At 42.0% G+C, this 18193-nt stretch overlaps 1 protein-coding gene across 4 annotated transcripts in view; it reads left to right on the top strand.

Moving 5' to 3' along the window:
* Positions 1–6195: 6195 nt before the first annotated feature.
* Positions 6196–18193, top strand: part of ATAD2B (ATPase family AAA domain containing 2B) — a 137828-nt gene continuing 125830 nt past the window's right edge. For all 4 annotated transcript variants that reach the window (XM_037143416.2, XM_037143415.2, XM_037143414.2 and 1 more), the window contains exon 1: positions 6196–6835. In XM_037143416.2, the coding sequence (XP_036999311.2) occupies positions 6626–6835 (210 nt within the window). In that variant the 5' untranslated portion in view covers positions 6196–6625. The remainder of the gene's footprint in view (positions 6836–18193) is intronic.

Below are 18193 nucleotides of genomic sequence, written 5' to 3'. Positions count from 1 at the left end.
GCTCGGAAAAAGCCCGGAGCTAATTGTGGGTTCACCTGAGAACCCGGCTGTCTCCATCCCGCTGTGCTTCTTCAGACTTTGATGGAGTCGGTGGAGAGATTTCCCTGCATGCTGACAAATGTTGAACTTGAACCCTGTGACTATGGAAATATTGAACTTAAACCTGAACCCTGAGATTTTGGAAAGCAAGGGTTTTAAAGGAATCCTCCTACCCCTTTTAGATTCTGAAAAGGGAAGGTCAGCAAAGAACCACCTTCCCCGTGTGATTTAGATGTGACTCCTGGATGCTCCCTTGTTTATCTACGACCCTTCAAATTCCCATTCTTTTGGCCTCATGCATGATTAGTTGAACTGATTGTACAAAATACTGGGTACCTTGACTTGACCAAACTTGTTAAGCTTCCCTCCTTCCTCCAGCCCCCTAAACTTTGACCCGCCCTCCACCTGAGCCAGCATGCAGTCCCTTCTTATTCAGCGCTCTTGAAAGTAGGCTGACTTCCCGATCTGCAGTGTGATCACTGCCACCTCCACCGGTCCATCCCACTTCCCCATCGCCAGTTCTTTCTTTTGTTCCCTGCTCCCTGTAAAAGAAATGCCCCATTAACCTGGGAGACCGTTGCGGATCTTGTGCATGGTCAGAAAGTTCCCTATGGCAAGAGTCACCCCCTCCTCCCACGCTCTCCCATTGCAACAGTTCCTTTCTTTTTGGAATAATCTCTTACAATAAACTTTCTTTTTACCTAAAGCCAGGTAGGGTTGTTTGTTTGTTTGACAGCTGAGCATTTGCCCTGCAGTTATTGTTCTCCTACCTTACTTTAATGGATCAGTCTTTCCCCACCCCCTTTGTTGCAATAACGTTTGCAATAACGTTTTCAAATAAAGTCTCATTTGTCTAAATCAGGATCTGTTTTCACTTGACAGTTTTTAATGCCAGTATTCAAAATGAGATTGGGCCTCCCCTACCGACCCCTGCCATGCCCACCCAGGGAAAGGCATCTCATGAATATTTTAAATTCATCTTTTGTTTAGCGATTGATTCTGGGATTCTGTGGTGAGTTCTCAATTCGAATCAGTGCTCCTAACATCCTGTCTGTTGTAGTCTACACTAAGGAGTTAGTAGGATACTTTGATTCCTTTGAACAAAATGAGACTTTTCTTTGAACTTTATATGAGGTTTCTTTCTTTCTTTCTTTCTTTCTTTCTTTCTTTCTTTCTTTCTTTCTTTCCTTCTTTCTCTCTTTCTTTCTTTCTTTTTCTTCTTCCCTTGCTCCTTCCCTCCCTCCCTTCCTCCATTACCTTCCTTCCTTCCTTTTTTTGCCCCAGCACCTTTTTTAAAATTTTTTAATTAATTAATTAATTTTTTTTTTTTTAAATTTTAGCCCCAGCACCTTTTGATAAAAGAGAGGATTCCTCCCTTGTCAAAAATCAATTGATCATAGATGTATTTGTTCATTTCTGGAATCAAAATTTGGTTTCATTTATTAAAGATCTATTCTTATGTCAGTATCATAATGTTTTGATAACTATAGCTTTCTAGTAGGCTTTGAATTTAGGAAGTATGAGCCCTCCAACTTTCTTTTTCTTTTTCAAGATTGTTTTGGTTGTTCTGATAGACTAGGCACTTAGATTCAATCTAAGAAATTGCTGCAGAGCAGGAATGAGAGGACAAATATGGAATGTCACCAGGGAGGAAAGTCCCAGGTGCCTAGCAATGAGAAAAACTGGGAAAACAAGAATTACAGGCTAGGACCTTACCCCCAGGGTGAGCTTTCATCCCCTGGCACGCTGCTAGTCACGTGGTGTAGACCTCCTAAACTTTCATGTTGCTGCTCATACACTTTACACCCTCTGACCTTTCATATTGCTAGTCGTGTGATTTAAACCTCTTAGAGGAGGAAAGGGGTGGGGACAGAGAGTAGTTTCCTATGAATCCCATGCAAACCCTTGAATGGCCACTCTCTTAAGTGTTAAGTCCTCAGGAGAAGCTGATGAATATTGTATTGAAATCCTCTCCTTCGGAAAACAGATAAATTTCCTTAAGACAAAGGGCTCAGTGGTTCCTCTTCCCCCTTTCTCTCACAAAGGCAGCCCTTTTCCCTCTCTTCTTTTCTCAGGTACATTATCTTCTCTTTCTTTTTCCTGAGCTCCAAGCCTCCTCCCCACCCCTGCTTTTTTTTTTTTTTTTGTCTTGTAACTCATTTCCTGAGTCCACACAGCACAGCTGGCTCATTTTTTCTACCACATTGACTTCTCAATAAATTTCTTATGCCAGAGTTCTTGGTTCTGAATTCTTAACTGAACTCAAGGACTGAGGTCTAACTCCCTCATTAAAAATCCCAGGTACCTTGCAATTTGGATCGGCGCTTCCATTTCTGTAAAAGAAGGCCATTGGGATTTTGATAGGAATTGCGTTGAATCCATAGGTCATTTTGAGGAATACCAACATCTTAACAACGTTAGGTTTTTCCATCCATGAACATGGGTGTCTTTCCATTTACTTAGGTCTTCTTTCATTTCTTTCAACCCTGTCTTTTAAGTCATCAGTGCCCAAGTCCTGTACCTCCTGATCCTAAGGATTTTATTCTTTTGGATGCAGTTTAATAGAAATTGCTTTCTTAATTTCCTTTTTAGATTTTTCATCATTAGAATATAGAAATACCACTGTTTATTTTTGTATCTGGCATCTTTGCTGAATTTATTTATTAGCTCTAATAATTGTGTGTTTTAAAATAGACTCTGTAGTATTGTGTACCTATGAAGTCATTCTATTGATGTAAGACATGGCCAAATCTGTAGAGAATTATTATGAGTTGATTTGAGCTGAACTGACAATTGTGGGGAAGCAAGATCTCAAATACTCTGCAGAATAGCAGGTCGTAGCTTCTTTAAAAAAAAAAAAATTAGCCTTGGCTGCTGTAGCTCAGTGGATTGAGTGTGTGCTGTGAACCAAAGGGTTGCTGGTTTGATTCCCAGTCAGGGCACATGCCTGGGTTGTGGGCCAGGTCCCCAGTAGGGGCCAAGTGAGAGGCAACCACACATTGATGTTTCTCTCCCTCTCTTTCTTCCTCCCTTCCCCTCTCTCTAAAAATAAATACATAAAATCTTTAAAAATAAAAAAAAGATTCTATTTATTTATTTTTAGAGAGAGGGGAAAGGAGGGAGAGAAACATGATGTGCAAGAGAAGCAGTGATTGGCTGCCTCTCTCATGTCCCCAGATGGGGACCTGGCCTGCAAACCAGGCATGTGCCCTGACTTGGAATTGAACCAGCAGTCTTTGACCCACAGGCTGGCACTCAATCCACTGAGCTACAGCAGCCAGGGCTTTTTTTTTTGTAATTAAAAAAAATTATTTATTGATTTTGGAGAGCTGGGGGAGGGAGAGAGAGAGCAAGTGCAACATGTTTGTTGTTCTACTTGTTCACACATTCGTTGGTTACTTCTTGTATGTGCACTGACCAGGGATTGAACCCACAACCTCAACATATCAGGACAATGTTCCAACCACCTGAGATACCTGACCAGGACAAGTTGCAGTTTCTTTTAAGCATTTGAAATTAAGGACATAATTTAAGAAAGATTATGGAAAGATAGGAGAAAGGAAGGCAGGTCACACTGGGGAAAACAAGCAATGCTTCCATATCTCTTTTAGGCCTTCCTTTTTCATGTCCACAATGCTTTCTCTCTCCACTTTTGTGGTTCAAGATGCATCTCAGGAGTCATTACCTCTCAGAGGCTTTCCCTAACACCCCTGCTCATTTATTCTTTTTTTCTTTTAAAAAAATATTTGAATTGATTGACTTTAGAGAGAGGAAGGGAGAAACATCAGTTTGTTGTTCTGCCTACCCACGCACTCACTGCTTGACTGCTGTATGTGCCCTGACTGGGGATCAAATTTGCAACCTTGACACATCAGGATGATGTCAACAATGCTCCAACCAACTGAGCCACACAGCTAGGGCTCGTTCTTTCTTAAAACATCATGTTGCAGCTTACTGGTTCTTTGGGTGTCTCCTTCATTCCCTCATCTGTGAGCTTTTTGAGGGCCAGAACTATGTTGTTGTTTATTTTTTAAAAAATCTCCTAGCCCTGGCTGGTCTAGCTCAGTGGATTGAGCGCGGGCCTGTGAACCAAAGAATCGCAGTTTGATTCCCACTCAGGGCACATGCCTGGGTTGCAGGCCAGTTCCTGGTGGGGGATGCATGAGAGGCAACCACACATTGATATTTCTCTCCCTCTCTCCTTCCCTTCCCCTGTAAAGATAAATAAATAAAAATCTTTAAAAAATCTCTTTATTTCCTGACCCAGTATAGTACTTAACACCCCTTGGGTTTAGAGTAAATATTTGTTGTTAATAAATGGTATAGGTTATAGTAACCGAACCCATAACCTGGCTTTCTCAACTTAGGACAAAAGCAAATGCAGAAGCAAAACAAAGGAGGGAAGCACCCAAAACCTTTTATGCTAATCTGCACGCCGTGCACCTCTTCAGGTATTTTCCCTTTTTAAAAATAAAGCATTTGTAGAAATAAAGTCAGAGAAAATATTTTTCAAAGAGTTGCTTCAGGATGATCTCTCTTCCTTGGTAACTGCAGAAGACGGGTTTCTGAACTCTTTCTGATACAACTTCTGTTATAAAACTAAAGAATTAAAAAATAGGCCAGACTTTGGAGATTACAACAGTACAGCCAACACTGTGACAGGTCCCCAGAGAAAAACCTTCTGCTTCAGTGGGCCCTTCATAGAGCATGTTCTCAGCTAACGAGTTTTGAGGGAGGATAAGGGAAAAGCTCATCATACCTGTTAGGAAGAATTCAGTGCCAGGAAAAGGCAGCCATGACCTCTTCTCCCTCTTGCTCATGAACTACAAGAAGGAATACTGGCGGTTCTTGGTAGGGCTCAGTGTAAATTGTTGAGCCCAGGGACCACCCAGTGTAGGACTGGGTGGCCAACTGGTGCTGGTACTGAGCAGGGGCTACACTGGCAGCAGGGAGGAGACTGGGCCTGACACTGACAGGGACCCAGTGCGGCAGAGCGCTAGGGTGGGTGGTACAGGCTGCAGCACGCCTCGAGGAGCCTTCAGGATATTTCTATCATACTTAAAGCCACCCCCCCCCCCCCGCCCGCTGGAAATGAAACTGTCTATTCTGTTCAACGGTCATAGCTAAGTGATGCAGAAGGTCCCTGGTCCACTGCCATTATGAGGTCTCCACATCCATGAGAGGACGATTTTAAGTGTGGTGTCTTGGAGAAGGTGTGGTATGCAAATTTGTGTACGAGGGATTTGTCAGCTTTCCTAGATTCCTCACTGTACCCCAAACGGAAAAACTATGTCCATCCTCAGGGTCATTGGGAGCTTGGATGGCTGGAATGCGCTAACTCTGATGCAGCTTGCCTATCTTTTCAGGACTCTTCACGAGCCTTCAATTTTTCTGAAACGTTGCAAACAGGAAGAGCTTCTGCTCAATAAATAGTAGGCTTTCAATGGCTAATGTACAGAAAATGTTTGACATGAACATAATTCATACTTCATAGCAGAGCTTTTCATATAAATCGGGTGTGTTAACCTTTTCCTTTGAAAGTTAAATCACATTTAAAATTATTGCGTTCTGTTTTTGTATTCTTAATTCTTGCGCGGGCGGGGGCGGCAGTGATAAAGAAGGCTCACAGTAGAAGAATTCAGTCTTTGTGACTCCGTCTCACATCTGGCTAGGGTTATAGAAAAAGACCCTGCCTTGCTTTGTTTAAAGACGCAGCGTTTTAGCATTTGTTCTTTTTTCAGCGTAGTGTGTGCCAGATACCGCACAGATCTATTTTATCACACTTGTCACTTTCCTTTTTACAGCCCTGAAAAGTGTTACTCAAGTTCAGTGTCATGCCTTCGGTATCTCTGAGATTCCAAGTCAGGTCACCGCGACCTCCTCCTGTTGTTGACGAGGTCCGCCTCCAAGCCCGGTTCCTGCTCCTTGCTCTGTCCGAGCCTCCTGGGGTGATGGTGGGGATGCTGGGGTGCTCTGGCCTGCCAGAGTGTGAGAGCTCATCCCGTTCGCCTTTCGGGTGTTCCCCATCCCCCTTCCTACAGTGCTGGCGCGACCTGGAAACCATAGAGTTGAAAGAGTCCAGAGCGCCCCTTCCCCCAGCCGCCGAGCCTGACGTCGTGCTGCTGGGCGGGGCCTATTGGAAGGGCGGGGGGAGAGGAGAGAGCAGCCGCCAAGGAAAAGGCTGGCTGGCCTCGCAGCGCCCCGTAGCGGCCACGGCCGGAAGCGGTCCTGTCGGCCCTGCGGCGCTGGAGCCCTGACGCACGGAGCTCAAGAGCGAGAACGGGAGAGAAAGGGGTAGAAATGGCGGCTCCGCTCGGCTCCCGCTGAGGAGGGCGAAGCCGGCGGAGGGTCTGAGTCGTCGGCTTGGCGCGTTGCTCCCGCCTCTCCTTACTTCCTCCTCACGCCGACTTCCCGTTCTCGGTCCTACTGTCGCCTGTCCTCGTCAGCGCTCCGCGGTGTCCGTGTGGGCTCGTCTCCCGGCCCGCCTCCACTGGCCCTGACTGCCCGGCCGGCGGGCCGGCCTTCCCCAGCTCTCCCGGGCGCGGCGCGGCGGGCGCGGGGTAGACCCCGGCCTCCTGGCTCGACCATGGTGAACACCCGGAAGAGTTCTCTGCGCCTTCTCGGGTCCAAGTCGCCTGGGCCCGGGCCTGGGGCCGGAGCGGAGCCTGGGACGACCGGAGGCAGCAGCCATTTCATCTCCTCTCGGACCCGCTCCTCCAAGACCCGAGCTGCCAGCTGCCCCGCCGCCAAGGCCGGGGGAAGTGGTGGCGCCGGCGTCGCTCTGGATGAGGCCCGGGTAAGAGAGCGGCGGCCCGAGTCCGGAGGCTTGCGAGTGTCGGCCCGGCCGCTGGGGCTTTGTCTGGCCGGGCTGGGGCAGGAAGCGTCCAGTGGACACCTCTCGGGCGGCTGCACCCCGGCTCCTGCGGGTGCGGTGGAGGATGGCACCCGGCGAGATAGGGCCGCGACAGCTCCGCTGGCCCGCCTCTTTTGTGTAAAGAACAGCCCTGGAGCCCTGGGGAGAGGGCTCCGGGGGTGGGGGGTCCTCTCGGGGGCTCCAGAACCCTCTGCTTCCCGTGCCCTTGCCCTGCCGTAGAGGAGAGTGCCCGGGGCAGCGAGGGCTCCCCGGGGCCGGCGTCCCGGGGCGGGAGGCCGGAGCAGTGAAAGTTTCCCGCGGTGTCAAATCCGTCCCGCGAGTGTGTCGGCTCCTGCCGGCTCCCGACTCCTGCTGGCTCTCGGGCTGTTCGGGGGTGGTTCTCGGGGGCGAGGCGGGGAGCGGAGAGCGCCGGCTGGCAGCCGGGCCGGGGTGCCGAGAAAAGTTTGTAGTCGCTCTGGCACCAACTTTTAAAACGGAGTTGACGCCGTCTCCTCGGCGGGCGGGAGAGATCAAACGCGGTGCGGCAGCCGGAGAGCCGCAGGTTGGGTTAGGGACCTCGGCCGGCTGTCCGGGCGCCCGCGGGGCCGCGCGAGCGCGCGCCGTGCTGCCGGGGGTCATTCCGAATTGGGCGGTTTCCTCCAGGGCTACCTGGTGTTATGTAACGCAGTCATTGTCACACAGGCGCAAAAGTGACATTGCAAGAAGGCCATCGGTACAGGGTTTTTTATTTTTATTTTTTTTATTTTAAGTGATTGAAATTGTAATGCAGTGTAAAACTTTAAGTTAGCAATTATGTTTTGTCACTTTTGGGGAATTGTAGGTTAAGTGTTACATGAGATTGGTTGGATTCAGAAAAGAGAGTTTTGGTTTTGTTTGGAAAGGGCTGATTTACCAAGGGTAATTTGGCTGGAGATTACAATTATTTTAGAATGCGCCTTCTAATCCACACCATTTTGTTATTATGTGAGGAAAGCAATATTTTATTTTCTACAGGATTCTACAAGATTATGGTTTATGTGTGCTTTTTCTCTGTATCTCAGCGACATAGTTGACCATACTACTTTGAAGTGTATTTACTATGTCTTTGAAAATGCATTTGACTTTTATTTTGCTAAGAATCTGGGAATTATTTTAAAAATTATGTGAGTAGACAATTTGGGGGCTTACATATCTTTTAGGTTGAAATAGAGCCAAATCTGAAAGTTGTGCAAACTATTCTAAAATTTAGGCTTTCTGTAGAAATTATTCCAAACATGTACAAACTTATTGACTTTCTGAAGCTAACATATATTTTAAAATGAAAGTAAATTTAAGAAAGGCCCGTCATCTCCACTTAGGGGCGGATAAAATATTCAGAGGACAAGCATTTAATTGTGCAGTGCGCTGTGCGTGCCTCTGGTCTGTTAGAGCCATTCGTCTGCCGCCGTTGGCGCGCCCGCCACTGATCAGCTTGTGGTCCCACTTGGGCCTTCACGAGTTTTGTGCTGTCCTTACCCCCTGAGGAATGAGGTGAGGTAATTTGTCAAGCAGCTGTGACGGAGATGTTAAAAGGCAAAGAATCAATAATCTAATGTATAAATGGACATTTGCTAGCTCTTAAATTGCTAGAATGAAAGATATTAAAGCTCTTTCTAGAGGGGTGCTAATGAAACTTCGTTTCAAGGGGATGAAAGATATTAAAGCTTTTTCTAGAAGGATGCTAATGAAACTTTGTTTCGAGGATCCTTTTAAAATGTATTGAAAGACCATAAATAACAGGCTAATGAAGATTTACTCTGACATATTTGTTTTTCAGTTTTAAGCTTTGTATTCTGGCTGTAGTAGATGATGGGATGATCTAATTGCTTTCTCTGAGAAATTTAATAACCCTATGTTGTGTGTGACTAGTCCTCTATTTAGAAGAGGATGTTATAATTCTGATTTTTTTTAAGTTTATGGATTACATATTTGTGAAGCAGGTCGTATATTTCTGAAGTGGATCGATTTGAGTCTGGTGAGCTCTTCCAGGTTAGTTTTATGGCACAAGAATTTAGCACTCCTGGTTTACCCTTTCTGGAGCAGTGCTCAGAGCATCCTCTGTGTCTGGAGTCTTAGACATTTGCTGGTGTCTGTAAAGACTTATTTGATGGGAAATGGGGTTGCTTGTGCTGTTTCTTTAGGAGACTTTATTTTTGTAAGAAGAGATGCATCCCTCTTTATGAGATATATAATTGAGGAGGTTCCCCTTTCTCTACTTTTGTGTTATGTTCTTCATTTTACACCTGATGCTGATTTTTCCCCTCTTCTTTCCCTTCTGACTCTTTTTAGATTATTTCATCCACTGTACCTAGAGACATTTCATTTGCTCTAAAAAGCCATAGGACCATGAGCTATGCCTGTGGTTTTATCTTTTCCCCAAGTATGTGTAGGATGGGGAAATCAACATATAATACATCCTGTAGGTTATCGGAATGATTTTCTTGTGCCCACACTTTTTAGATGTCAAGTCGGCTTGTGTTTTGCAGTTAGTTGCAATTACTTCTGCATAGTGCTTGGCTTTTTTGTTTATTTAGCATACATAAAGTTTGACCTCTTTTATGTCAGTTAATCTGACCTTCAGTAATTACCATTTATTTGCCCCACCTCAGAGTCACTCAGCAAACAAACTGATACTATATCCACAGAGCTGGAAAACAGTCTTTGAAAGATATTTCAACTCTTTCATCCTTCTGTTAGGTCTGTTTGCTGTGCTTTTGGCTTTGTCACTAGCTTTTTGTGCTTTTTGAGATGATCGTTGACTCTGAGTCCACATGTTAGTTGAGAGGATGAAAATATTTTGAGTAACTTTATGGTTAAGCTGGCTTCATTTGAATTTTACTTAGAAAAATCTCTGGATACTTTAATATCACTTTACACTTTTTTTGTTCTTTCTTTTTAAATTTAAATTAATTATTTCATCATCTTCCCTGCACCCTCTTTCACCTCCACCCACCCCCTTCCCTGGTACTTTTATCACCCTATACTTACTCTTTTTCAGCACTCCTACATTTGCCAGTATAACACAAGCAAAGTGGTCAAAGCTGAGGCTCAAACCTAGAAAAAGCCTGAGAGAGGAATGTAATAATGTTTAAGATGAGTAGGGAAAAATACAGGTTCCTTGGAGCAGAGCAAGTTTTTCTTTATATCAGATTCACATGGAGTACCATGTAGGTGGTATTGAGTAATGTGGTAAGCAGTGTCCCCTGTCACGGTTTTGAACTGTAGCAACTATGAAATTCATAGGATTCTCTTTGATAGCCAAGTGAAAATGCAACTTTAGAAATTCAGTTACTGGCTATTTCTGTACTCCAAATACTATACAAACTTGCAGTTTTTTTTTTTTTTTTTAAGTCATGGATGAAACTTACAACACCTGTAGAGGTGAATTCCGAAATCATTCCCTGGCAGTCTTTTTAACCCTCCTTTATAGGTCCTTGATTGCATGTCTCCTAAATATATAATCATAGATAAACCAGTAACCTCTGGAAACCAGCTAGACAGGTGGGAGGATTACAACTTGTTCTGAGAACTCAGGAGCCCAACCAGTGTCAGCACCTGAATAGAGAGAGTGATCTGTCTCTTCAAGGATTTACTTCAGAAAAATGCTGTATTCTTCAACTTGTATACGTAGCATTTTTTTTCAGACATACACAAGTCAATGAAGTTGACTCATGTCCATTGCTGAGTTGATTTCTTGCTATGTGGATTTTTGGTTTTGTACTGGGAATGTTTTTTTAAAATATATTTTATTAATTATGCCATTACAGTTGTTCTATTTCCTCCCTTCATACCCCTCCATCCTGCATACCCCTCCCCCACCATTCCCCCCTTTAGTTTATGACCATGTGTCTCAAGTTCTTTAGATTCTATATTTCCCATACTATTCTTGCCCTCCCCTATCTATTTTCTACTTACCATCTATGCTACTTATTTTCTGTACCTCCCCCCCCCTTGTCCTTCTCCCACTCCCCTGTTGCTAACCCTCCATGTGATCTTCATTTCTGTGGTTCTGCTCCTGATCTAGCTGTCCTCTTAGTTTGCTTTTGTTTTAGGTGTGGTTCTTAATAACTGTGAGTTTGCTGTCCTTTCACTGGTCATCTTTTTTATCTTCTTTTTCTTAGGTGAGTCCCTTTAACATTTCATATAATAAGGGCTTGGTGATGATGAACTTCTTGAATTTGATCTTATCTGAGAAGCACTTTATCTGCCCTTCCATTCTAAATGAAAGTTTTGCTGGATAGAGTAATCTTGGTTGTAGGTCTTTGGATTTCATGACTTGGAATACTTCTTTCCAGCCCCTTCTTGCCTGTAAGGTCTCTTTTGAGAAATTTGCTGACAGTCTGATGGGAACTCCTTTGCAGGTGACTGTCCCCTTATCTCTTGCTGCTTCTAGGATTCTCTCCTTCATTTTAATTTTGGCTAATGTAATTATGATGTGCCTTAGTGTATTTCTTCTTGGGTCCAACTTCTTTGGGACTCTCTGAGCTTCCTGGATTTCCTGGAAATCTATTCCCTTTGCCAGACTGGGGAAATTCTCCTTTATTATTTGTTCAAATAAGTTTTCCACTGGTGGCTGTTCCTTTCTCCCTTCTGGTACCCCCATAATTCAGATGTTGGAGCATTTAAAGATGTCCTGGAGGTTCCTAAGTCTCTTCTCATTGTTTTGAATTCTTGTTTCTTCATATTTTCCTGTTTGCCCATTATTTTCTTTCTTCTGGTTCACTCCCTTGATTTGAGTCCCAGTTTCTTCTTCATCACTATTGGTTTCCTGTGCAGTTCCCTTCATTTTAATTAGTTTAGCCTTCGTATGTTTCTCTAATTTGTGACTATAATCAACCAGTTCTGTGAGCATCCTGATCACTAGTGTTTTGAACTGTGCATCTGAAAGTTTTGCTATTTCTTCGTCACTTAGATTTATGGGCTCTGGGGCTTTGAGATCTTCTTGAGCCATTTTTGGTCTGTTCGTGCCGTTAATTATGAGGAGTGGAGCCTTACTTGTTTACCAGGGCAGGGCCGCTGAGGTCGCTGAGTTGTGACGCAGTATGTGGGGGCGGGGTCAGAGCGAGGAAATGGTGGCCCCTTCTGCTGCCTCTCGCCACTGGGGTCTGCTTGGTCCCGTGGTCTCACCGCCCACTCTCTCGTTGGTCTATCTGGGCACGAATGTGGGACCACAGTCAACCCGCTGCCCTGCACCCTCGCTGGGTACGCTGGTCGCTCACTGGGTCGCTCACTGAGTTGCTCACTGGGTCTACCCGTTGCAACCCCATGCCTGGGATTGGCACGCCTGAGTCTGTCTGACCGAGTTTTCCTGTGCAACCCCCCTCTGCCAGCTGCTGGCTTCGCCCCTCTTACCGGTCAGGCTGAAGAATTTGTTTTTATCAGACTTCCGAAAAGTTTAATTTTCTGTGTTCTGGCTATGTTTTCTGTTGCTAATATTTTGTTGTCTCTCAACTTGGTTGTGGGAGAAAGCATGGTATCTCCACCTATGCCTCCCTCTTGGCGGAAGTCCTCTGTACTAGGAATGTTTTATTTCTGTTATGCCTATTTGCTGGGGGAGGATTTTCATGAAAAATGAGTCACTGAGTAAAAAGCATTTATTCCACAGGTAGCAACCACAAGGTCTGCTGGCCAGATCCAGCCGTCCACCTTGTTTTATCTGGCCTGGCACCTTGTTTCTACCCAGTGGCAATGCTGAGATCTCACTTAACTATTACGGAGTGGTTACATTTATATAGTCCTAAAGTTACATTTGGCCCTTTGAAGGCAATCTCGAGGCTGATGTGACCCTGGTGAAAATGAGTTTGACACCCCTGCTTTATTCACTGTAGAGTCGGGAAAAAACATACATAAAATGTGTTAAATTTATTTAAATAAATATAAGCTAAAGAGTTTTACAGAGTTAAATATTGTATCAAACAATAGAGAAGACATTCATGTTAAAGTTATTAGGCTGTAATTTGTATTATGCTTTGGATATATGCTGTAAGGTTATAATTTAAGATGCTTTTGAACTGTTAGTATTTTAGTATTTAGGTTTTTTTCATTTTTAGATTATTATTGTAGTTTTATCTGGAGGTAGGGTACATGTATATGTTTTTGGTTAAAGTTTTTCTCCCATAGATTTCTATTAGAGTAGGCTATACGATCCATGAGAATAGGCACTATCCCTTATTTTCACCCAACTGCTGTATTCCCAGGGTTTGGTGCAGCATGTGACACGAGGAAGATGCTTAGTAAATATCTGTTAAATGAATGAAGTGTATTAAGGAGCCAGTCTATTTTGTGAAAATCATGATGATTGGACTTTGAGAGTAGAAGGTAAATAAAACATAGTTCCTACCTTTAGGACTGTGAGTATGCACAGTGGTACACATATGAGCTATTATTAAGAAGATAAATCAGTTCAAGGTTGAGACTAAATGAGTGATATCGATGCTGAGCAGGTAAGAGTTCTAACCCTTTACTTACTGAATATTTTGAGTGGAACTCTTTGATGTTCTTTAAAGATAGAAATTGTCATGTTCAGAGCTGCATCCTGAGTGCCTACAATAGTGCCTGCCAGACATTGCTCAATAAATATTTTTTAATGAATAAATGGAAAGTATGCCTCATTTTAAATTATTTTCATATGGACAACCTTCACTTTATTTGTAGCATTTTGCCTGTCTGCCCACTTGGTAGTAACTTAGTAAGAAAGAGAGGAGTAAACTAAGGTTTGTTTAGCATCTTATGACAGGTGATTAATGCTGTCTCATTTAATCCTTGCAACAACCTTATAAGGCAGGTGGTGGTATTCTCATTTTACAGTTGAGGAAATTGAGTTTCTGAAGAGATTAAATGGCCAGTAGAAGACCAAATAGGTATTGGGTTGGTCAAAATGTCTCTTTAGTTTTTTCCATAAAAGACATGGTTTTCATTTTTACGAACAAGTTTATTGATTTGGGTATTTTGAGTATGTCAGCTGTCTCCTACTATTGGCTTCTAGTGGGTAGAGGCCAGGGGTGCTGCTAAACTTCTTCTAATGCATAGACAATGCCACAGATAATAATTTTTTGGCCAAAATGGCAGTAGTACTAAGAAACTTTGCAAACCACTTTTGGCACATTCAGTCAGTTACAGCACCTTTGCCATGCATTGCACAAATCTTTTTTTGTGTGTGTGTCTCAGTTGCATTTTTACCTTTCTTGAAATAATAAAGCATAATTCACCAAAAATGTTTATTTTCTTCCATCCTTAAAAGGGTTACACAAAAATTCACCAATTTTGGTGTTTTTTAAAAAAATTTATTTATTTATTTTTAGAGATAGGGGAAGGGAAGGAGAAAGAGAGGGAGAGGAATGTCAGTGTGTGGTTGCCTCTCACACACCTTCTACTGGGGACCTGGCCTGCATTCCAGGCATATGCCCTGACTGGGAATCAAACTGGTGATTCTTTGGTTCACAGGTTGGTGCTTCATCCTGTGAGCCACACCAGTCAGGGCCAATTTTGGTTTTTTTTTAATGCATACTAGTATGACAGCTATCACAATACAATCTAACAAAATTGTTTCGAATGAAGTTAAAGACAACTAAGCACTGCTAGAGCCATCATACAGAAAAACTAAATGAACTTTTTGGCCTACCAATAATATCTAAATCTAGTTCTGGATAAGTGGCCAGTAGAAGGCCAAGTAATAGGAGTAATACCTAAATCTAGTTCGGTCTTTTCCACTTGCATATCACTGTTTCGTCTGTATTTATTACTACTCTTTGATGCTGTTCAGTCAGTGATTTCCACGATATCTGAAAAAAGTGAAGAAGGCAACTATTGTAGAGTCAGAAAGTACTGTACATGCTGTGTATAGACAGATTTTTACTAGACTATCTGGAGTTGTGTTTAGGATTGCACTGGGACTGAAAGTGGGAACAGTAGCCTATAGGGATGTGAAATACAGAACAGTGATTTTCAGTAATTGCTTGCTGCCTTATTTCAGGGGGTGGGTATAGGGAGAGGAGCAGGCATATTGTGAGATCATTTTGCAATATCTTTGCTTCCCATATTTTAAAAATGGCTTGGGGAAAAATCCATATAAAGAGAGTAAGCATGGGGCTTTTGGTCTCCAGTAGAGGTATACTTGTGCTGCTGTCTTTCCCTCTGCTTGGCAATATTGATTTATCAGTGTGTACATTTTCTTTCATGCTCTGGGAATCTCTCTCTGGGGATAGATGGGTGTTTTCCATTTGAGAAAAATGTTCATACTTATTGAACATTTTTGAATGTTTAAACTTTTTGAAAAGACTATGGCACACATATGTATAAAGATATGTACTAGTGAATTAAACATGTTTAGCATTATTAGTGTGTGTCTGTATTCTATCAATAGGACCCAAATGAGGATTTCTGAAGCAGTGGTGCTTCAGATACTCATAAAATATGTTTTCTAAATTTTCCAGATAGGCACTTGGGAGGTAATGAAGCCTAACTTTTGGTGGTGAGTTTTGCTTTTTCCTTTGTTCTTGTATTCAATCAATAAATGTTTATCAGGCAGATAGAACATTAAAGTGTAAATGCCATGTGGATGAGCATTTTTGTCTCTTTGGTTCACTGCACTGTTATAGAGCTGCCATGTTGGGAAAGTCAAGGAGGCACTGTTCATACTATAGTCTGTGTGAATGGCATAGAACGTGTCCTTGTTATGTTTATGTGGTGCAGTTAATATCCTCTTACAGTGTCCCTTGGGGACTTGGTTTGGGGATTTCTTTGAAATACCCTGGAATGGAGTAGAGGACATGTACTTAAATATATATTACCTCTAGGTTTGGTGCTCTAAGTCTCCATTTCTAGGAGTAGTGTATACAGGTTCTTATATCCCCATACCCCTGCTAATATTCGGATTATTTTTTACCCTTTTAACTGCTTTTCTTTGATTACTAATGAATATGAGCAACTTTGTGGCATTTTTAAAATATCTCTATTTCTGAAATGCTTATTTTGCCTATTTTCTATTTTCTACAGGCGTGTGCCCTGACTGGGAATCAAACCGTGATCCTTTGGTTCACAGGCCCACGCTCAATCCTCTGAGCTTACACCAGCCAGGGTGGATTTGCTATATATTTTTTATTTTCCAAGATTATTATATATTACAGATCAATGACGTTTAATCTTTTTTCCCCTCAAATAATAAGGGATACTATTTACATTGTGACCCTGTATGTAGCACATATAGTTTTACCTTTTTTTAGGTCTTTGATTTTTTTTTACTGATTCTACTAGACAGCTTATCTTTTTGTAGGGCCACTTTATAGTACACCAAATTCCCACCCTGGCTTGTGTAGCTCAGTGGATTGAGTGAGGGCCTGCAAACCAAAGGGTTGCCAGTTGGATTCCCAGTCAGGCCACATGCCTGGGTTGCTGGCCACATCCCCAGTGGGAGGCACAGGAGAGGCAACCGCATATTGATTATTTCTCTCTCTCTCTTTCTTCCTACCTTCCTCTCTCTCTAAAAATTAAAAAAAACTTTAATAATACACCAAATTCCCATATATGTTTTGTTCTGGTCTCTTTATTCTTTTTTGTTGGTCTGTTTATTTTTGTGGCAGTACCATACTATTCCTATGACTGTGTTTTGAGATATGTCTTAATTCCTAAAAGGCAAGTTCCTCTTTATTTTTCAAAGTTGACTTAGATATTCAAGGATCTTTATATTTTTCATGTACATTTCCAATTAAGATTATAGAGCTCCTCAAAAGGTCCAACTAGAATTTTGAATGAGAATATATTTGAATCCCTAGATTAATTTGCAGGGAATTGACACCTTCATAATAAGTTGTCCAAGAGCAAGGCATGTCTCTCACATAACATAATTCGTGTATTTCTCTTGGGGAATTTGGTGTTTTCTTTGTGACCTAATGTCAGTTTTGGTAAATGTTCTTTGTGTGCTTGAGAAAAACATGTATTTTCTCTTAGATGTAGAAAAATATAAGTATATGATAGAAAACAATAAGAGATGGAAAAGATAGTATGAATTTGATTACTAAAATTAATCTTCTATTTTGTCCCATACCAAGATTCTATTTTTTTATTGTTCAAAATCTCCTGTGCATATATGTGTATGCACACACACACACACTTTTAATTTTAGAATAGTTTCTAATTTCCTTCTTCCTTTATTCTTTGATACATTGGTTGTCTAGAAGTTATATTGCTTACTTTTCCAAACAGTTGGGCATTTACTTTCTAATAACCTTTTTTTGTCATTTACTTGTAGTTTAATACCCCTGTGTTCAGAGAACATACTTTATATGATTTGTTATCATTTATATTTGTGATCCTATTTATGGTTAGTTTTGGTAAATGTTCCTTGTATGTTCTTTTTGTTGTTGGTTGCTCTTAAAACCTAAACTTCTGCTTTTAAAAAAATTTTAACTTACATGTTTTTTTAAAAATTATGTTCTCTCTAACCACATAGTTTTTAACATGCTTTTGTAATGTTTTACTTCCCTTTCTGCCCTGTATTGTCTGATATTTGATTTAAAAAAATGGATATAAGCTCTTTGCCTTTGTTTTCCTTTTTTTTTCAGTAACAGTAAATTTTACTAAGGCACCAATTTGATTATCTCATTATGTGGAAAATATTTTATTTTTATTTAAAAATTATGAAATAAATATTTCAACAATATGGGAATTCATAGAAAAAAAATAAAGGCTCTTTCTCTGCTCCCTTAATTTCTCCAGTTTGTTTTTCCTAGGATAAACACTGTTAAAGCTGGTGTACCTCTTTCCAGACTATTGTACACATATGTGTGGGTTATTTATATGTGTATATTTTTGACAAAAATGGAATCATACCCTATCTACTATTTATGATCATTAATTTTTCTAAGTTGACTGTGTTATGTACATTCTTAAATACCCATTCTTCTTGATGGCTTTCTAGTATTTTGTATAATTGTATCATCCACTTTAACTGTTCCTTCCCAGTTGTCACAACAGTTAAGTTGCCTCCATGTTTGTTTGTTTGTTTGTTTGTTTAATTCCTCACCTGAGTTTAGAGAGAGGAAGGAAGAGATAGGGAAACACTGATTGAAGAGAGAAACATTCATGTGCAAGAGAAGCATCTGTTGGTTGCCTTCTGTTTGCACCGGGACCAGGGAACAAACCTGCTATCCATGTGTGCCCTGATTGGCGATCGAAACCACAATGTTTTGGTTGAGGGATAATGCTTGAACCAGCTGAGCCACACTGGCCAGGGTACCTCCTTGTGTTAAGTGTTATAAGCAGTGT

This window comes from Artibeus jamaicensis, unplaced genomic scaffold (genome assembly GCF_021234435.1).
Source record: "Artibeus jamaicensis isolate MK-2021 breed Jamaican fruit bat unplaced genomic scaffold, CSHL_Jam_final contig_465, whole genome shotgun sequence".
Lineage (NCBI taxonomy): Eukaryota > Metazoa > Chordata > Mammalia > Chiroptera > Phyllostomidae > Artibeus > Artibeus jamaicensis.
Note: the sequence above shows the minus strand (reverse complement) of the source record. Positions and strands in the feature narration are given on the sequence as shown.